Source organism: Antrostomus carolinensis, unplaced genomic scaffold, assembly GCF_000700745.2.
Source record: "Antrostomus carolinensis isolate BGI_N321 unplaced genomic scaffold, ASM70074v2 scaffold36800, whole genome shotgun sequence".
Lineage (NCBI taxonomy): Eukaryota > Metazoa > Chordata > Aves > Caprimulgiformes > Caprimulgidae > Antrostomus > Antrostomus carolinensis.
The window spans coordinates 477-5623 of record NW_010291302.1 but is presented as its reverse complement, the minus strand read 5'-3'; the positions used below and the strand labels follow the sequence as shown (position 1 = coordinate 5623).

The 5147-nt window shown below is 38.0% G+C and overlaps 1 protein-coding gene across 1 annotated transcript; it reads right to left on the bottom strand.

The window, feature by feature from the left end:
- Window positions 1–1652: 1652 nt before the first annotated feature.
- CREG1 (cellular repressor of E1A stimulated genes 1) lies at window positions 1653–3411 on the bottom strand (the record flags this gene model as incomplete). Its single annotated transcript, XM_010175932.2, has 3 exons — window positions 1653–1695; window positions 1815–1999; window positions 3292–3411. Coding segments are annotated over 3 exons (348 nt in total), but the record flags the coding sequence as incomplete, so codon positions are not given.
- Window positions 3412–5147: the final 1736 nt, after the last annotated feature.

The following is a 5147-nucleotide window of genomic DNA, read 5'->3' as shown; positions in this document are numbered from 1 at the left end:
TATAATAGTGACATTAAGATGTAGAGATTATTTGATATGATGAATTCCACTGTTCTATATATGGATCTGCCTCTAAGGAGTCTAAATTCTCACATTCTTTACTCTGTCAAATAGGTAACACTTCCTCATTGTAAAAATCAAATTCAGTGTTCCTAATCCCTTTTGGATCTGTGTGAACTTTGCACATGAGAGATGGCGTAAAAAGGTGTTAATTTATTTTTTGTGGTTGTGTGTAGCTTATTTTAACAGAGAACTAATTATGCACACCATTAATTTTCAATCTCTGTAAGTCATGAATCAGCTGTGTCATACTGTATCGCTTCTTTCTCACTTCTGGGTTACTAACCCAAAATTGCTGTGTGAGGCTTCCAAACCCCAAATCTGCTCAGTTCTACTGTTGAGGGTAACAAAAGCTGTTATGTTGCCATTTGATCAGACTAACAAAGCTGGAGATTTCAGAATCCTAATCAGAAAACACTTACCCTTAACAACATTCTAATTCAATTTAGAAACCACAACTCCTCTTATACTAAAGTCAAATACTTTAGGTATTATCACCCTGCTTCTTTTGAAGAGTGAGGGCACATAACCACTTCCAGCTGAAGAGTTACCAAGAACTTACCATGAGATATATGTCCTGTTTGCATAAACACAATCGTATTCTATAGCACATTCAATCTAAGCAGCAAAATAGAAACAAGTGAGCATCTTGGCATGCAAAGAAAACTCTTCACAGAATTTAGGAACTCAGTGTACCACTTGCCATTGTAATCCAAGCAATGCTTTCCATTCCACAGTCAGCTGAGCCATCCTGTAAGACGGCTTTGCCAGAAAGATCCAAACTACACCGGTATTAGAAATAAAACAGAATTGGATAGTGCTTACAAACAGGTATTATTTAACTAAGGCATTGAAAGGTTTAGAACTAGACTAATCCTTTAGTTTCCAGTAAACACAGCATTTCTGAATGCAGACTGTCAACAGACAGACATCTTTCACGTCCAATAAGTAAAATTTAGTTATGGCTTATGCACAGAGGTTTTTCAGTATGACATGATTCAGGCTGTGCTAGTTAGTGAGAATTTACATCTGCTTCAGAAGAGTTAGACAAGCTCATTAACAATGCAAGGTATTTGATTCTTTGCATTATTAATTCGGCTCTACAATAGATAAAAAAATAAATCTTTCATGAAACAGCCAAAGTAATTCATTTGTATTTCAGCATCACCAAGGATCTTCTTCCACCTACAAGGAGTAAGAGTAAGAGTGAAATTGAATGCATAAGCATTGACTGCACTAAAATGTATTTGAAAGTTTTGAAGACTTAGTTTTATGTAGACAATAGAACACAATTTCTCTACACTTCAATATCATAATGATAGATTCAAAAGATATTCTGCTTTTCAAATATTAAGCACTATTTCTGCAATCCCATCAATACAGCTTCACAAATGCTGAACAGTCTCAGTACTTTTAACCATTAGACCAAAACATCATCTGTCCTGCAATTAATTTAAACTGAGCACAGTGATTGTGCCCACTCTACAGGAGTCCTTCCTCCCAAGGCACTGTATTTAAGCCAAGGTACAAGTGCAGTTAACCACAGATAGTTCTAGAGATACTATACTTGATAAACAGGCAGATCCCCCTATTCAAACATATCTTATGACTTCAGACATGGCATCCAGTAGACTACTTGGGGAAAAGACATATATGTGTATAAAAACCAGTTAATATACACTGTTACTAATAAGGAGAAGTTTTACAGGTTCCAAATATAATGAGAGTTAAGTGTGCAAAACTTAAGTACTTACTAAGGCTTGACGCTGTAATATTCTTCTGGTGTCACAATTTTCAGTCCACCAAAGTAGTCCAGGACCCAAATATTGGTGATGTTGAATTTAGCAAAGAACCAATTATGATCCTTAGGCCAACTTTCCATTTCAGGGTGGCGACTGAATAATGCTTTTTTTGCTAAGCCCACTTCTGAATCATTCACCTAAACAATAACCAACAAAATATTACAGTAAGATACAGTCACCTGAAGGCAAATTTTAGCTGAAAAAGCACTGCTGACTGCTGTGTGCTCTTTTCAGTTTAGCCATGTGTTATCCCAAAGGACTCATTACTGTGGCAGAGTCCACTCATCTTCAGGGTGGTGTACAACTATATATGAGACAGACAAAAACTCCAAGGTAGTTGCTTTAAATATGAAATCAAAAGGGTGCTTTTAAAGTAAGCATGAGCAAGAAAGTACTTCATCAACATAAGAACAAATCTTTCAACAAATCACAAAACAGAGAAGTATGGATTCTTGCTGAATTATTACAATGCAATGTTTTAGGTGTAATTTTACCTCCTCAAAACAGACACTAAGAGATCCAAATGTGTTCAGATGCATGCAAACACACACATACACACCCACAAATAGGATGATACAACAGAATCTACAAGAGAAGGGATGCTGAAATGTGTGACAGCACTTAATAGATAACGTGCAAATTTATAAAAGGTTCCATCAACAAGTTAGGTTTCTGGGTAGAGTACAAGAGGAACTAATTAAAATAAACAACTCCAATGTTGATGAAGAACTCATGACAGCAATTAAAGGCTTGCTGGAGTGTACTATGCAAATATCTGAGGTGTGAAAACACCGAATAAGAATTTAGACTACCACACAAGAGAGAATTATGATGATTAGTCCTCATCCTCAATCATTATCCTCAATAATGGGATTAAGGTCTTAAGTGTATAACACGTGCAGTTCTAAATTCCTTCTATGGGACACCAAGGTACTGGTGCAGCAAAAAACACTGCCCTAGCAGCAACGCTGGCAGGCAATACAATGCACTTTTTCTGTCTCTGACTCCTGAAACTTCATAGCTGAGGTTAATATTTACTTCTGTAAAGTTCTGGAAGCACATATGTCACACTGCATGGACCAAAGAATTTGAGTGAAAGAGGTGGGAAAACCTTCACACTTCATTCACAAGAGAATTGCCTTAGACTTCTTAGTTTCAAAACAGGTCTAGAGGTATGAGGAAGATTTCCTTCATTACAGGATCATCCTCCCAAGTTCCTTGCTAAACACATGCCAACATAGCTCCTGCAAATATCAAGAGGTGACTTCATTTTCCTCACACAAACTACGAGCTAGCCTTCTGGTATCACAGCACACAGCATCTCTTCATACACTTTCTCACAGAAATTCTAACCTTTCTCTTCTCCATCCACTAAACAATATTATTTGATGCACACAATCTTGTCCAGCGTCAGCTTTCAGCTGCTTACCTTTACAATACTGCCACAGAAGATTATGTGGGCACAGAGCGGATTCTGGGGATCATATCTATGTTTCTTGCAGTAAGGAGTCTGTGCCAAAGACACAGTTAAGGAGGCATTTGAATTGATCTGAAATACAAGCAGCGAGATAAGAGGTTTACATACTTTTGTGAGAAAAATGTCATACCTACGATATTTTCAGCTTTTGGTACTTTATTCAGCACAGTAGTACGGGTAAAAAGACCAAAGCTGTCATCATCTTACCCTAACTATATCTGAAAGCCTACTTAGAGGAGCTCTGAATCTGACAGACAGATGTTTGTCAGGATAAAATGTAAACCTCACAAAACAGCACTCCTTAAAATTCTAAATTCAACACACAGTCTAGCTATTTCACATTCAAATGATGATATATTCCAATTTACATACATACAGGACAGTACAGAAGACAAGGACATACAGTGAACTTAATGAAGTGAATTTTGCTGGAAGGACAAAGAGTTACTAAGAAGTCACTAACTGAGTTTCACAACTGTTGACAAAATCAGTTAAAACAAGAACAAATACCCTCCCTCTATCTAAATAAGTCTCAGCTGCCCCCAAACTGGTCAGCTCTTTCAAAGTTTAAAGTGAATTTTTAAAGTCAGGTTTAAGAAATCCTGAGTATTTAAGTACAACATCTAACTTGAAAAATTAAAGAATCTGTATCCAGTTGTTTTTCTAAAACTAATTTGGTGACCAGAGCTTGAAAAGTATTGGTGCAAAAGAGGATTTGCCTACTGCAGAACGTCACATACTAAACTTCACTATTTCCCAGCAAAGAAAGGTCACGTGCTTTGAGAAATTTCATTACAAATGCTCATCGCAAAACAAAACTCCAAAAAGTCACTTAAGCCCTACCTACCACTGAACTGAGGAAACACCAACAGCCGCCTGACACTTGGGAAGCTGCTTAACTACAAAAAAGCTGACTCATGATTCCTCAGCACTATCTCTTATCACACTTTGCACGTGACTGTCGCAGTCAAACGTTTCTGCCCCGTAACAGCAGAATAAGGATCTGTCCGGGAACCTTCTGAAGGCAAATGTCCTTTAGAAGTTTATAAGTTATGCTTTTTAAGTTATTCACAACCCAAAAGGATGTAGGTGGGTTGGAGGATGAGATACTGATGAGGCTTTGAGCAACCTGGTCTAGTGGAAGATGTCCCTGCTGATGGCAGGGGGGTTGGAACTGGATGAGCTTTAAGGTCCCTTCCAATCCTAACCATTCTATGATTCTATGATAAAGTAGGCTTTCTACAGCATTTAAATACATAATTAAACTATTTTAATGTAAGAAATCAAACCTGACAGGGAACAAACAAAAAAGGTTCACGGTAAAACAAAGACTGAAAAATCTGTATTATTTGTTTTATTAATACTGTGCTAGTTACTAGAAATAGGTTGTCCTTGCTAAAGGATGCATCATGATTTCTCTACCATTTTAGCCAACTCTTTCTTGGTCACAGCCAAGCAGAAGAGCTGAGACAAGGCCAGTTACACACACTGGGAGCCTCAACACACCAGTCTGCTGCCTTTCGCTGTGTGCTCACCTTTGTGGCGAGCTCCTGAGAGTTAATTACTATTCCTTCAGTAGCCTGTGTAGGAGATCTCTTCGCTCAAGTCCCACACTGCCAATTTCCAGTCCTTCTGATATTTTTTGCGAAGTTCTACCTGTTCAAATATTCTGTGGCCCTTCATTTATAGAATCATAGAATCACAGACTGGTTTGGGTCGGAAGGGACCTTAAAACTCATCCAGTTCCAACCCCCCTGCCATCAGCAGGGACACCTTCCACTAGACAAGGTTGCTCAAAGCCTCATCCA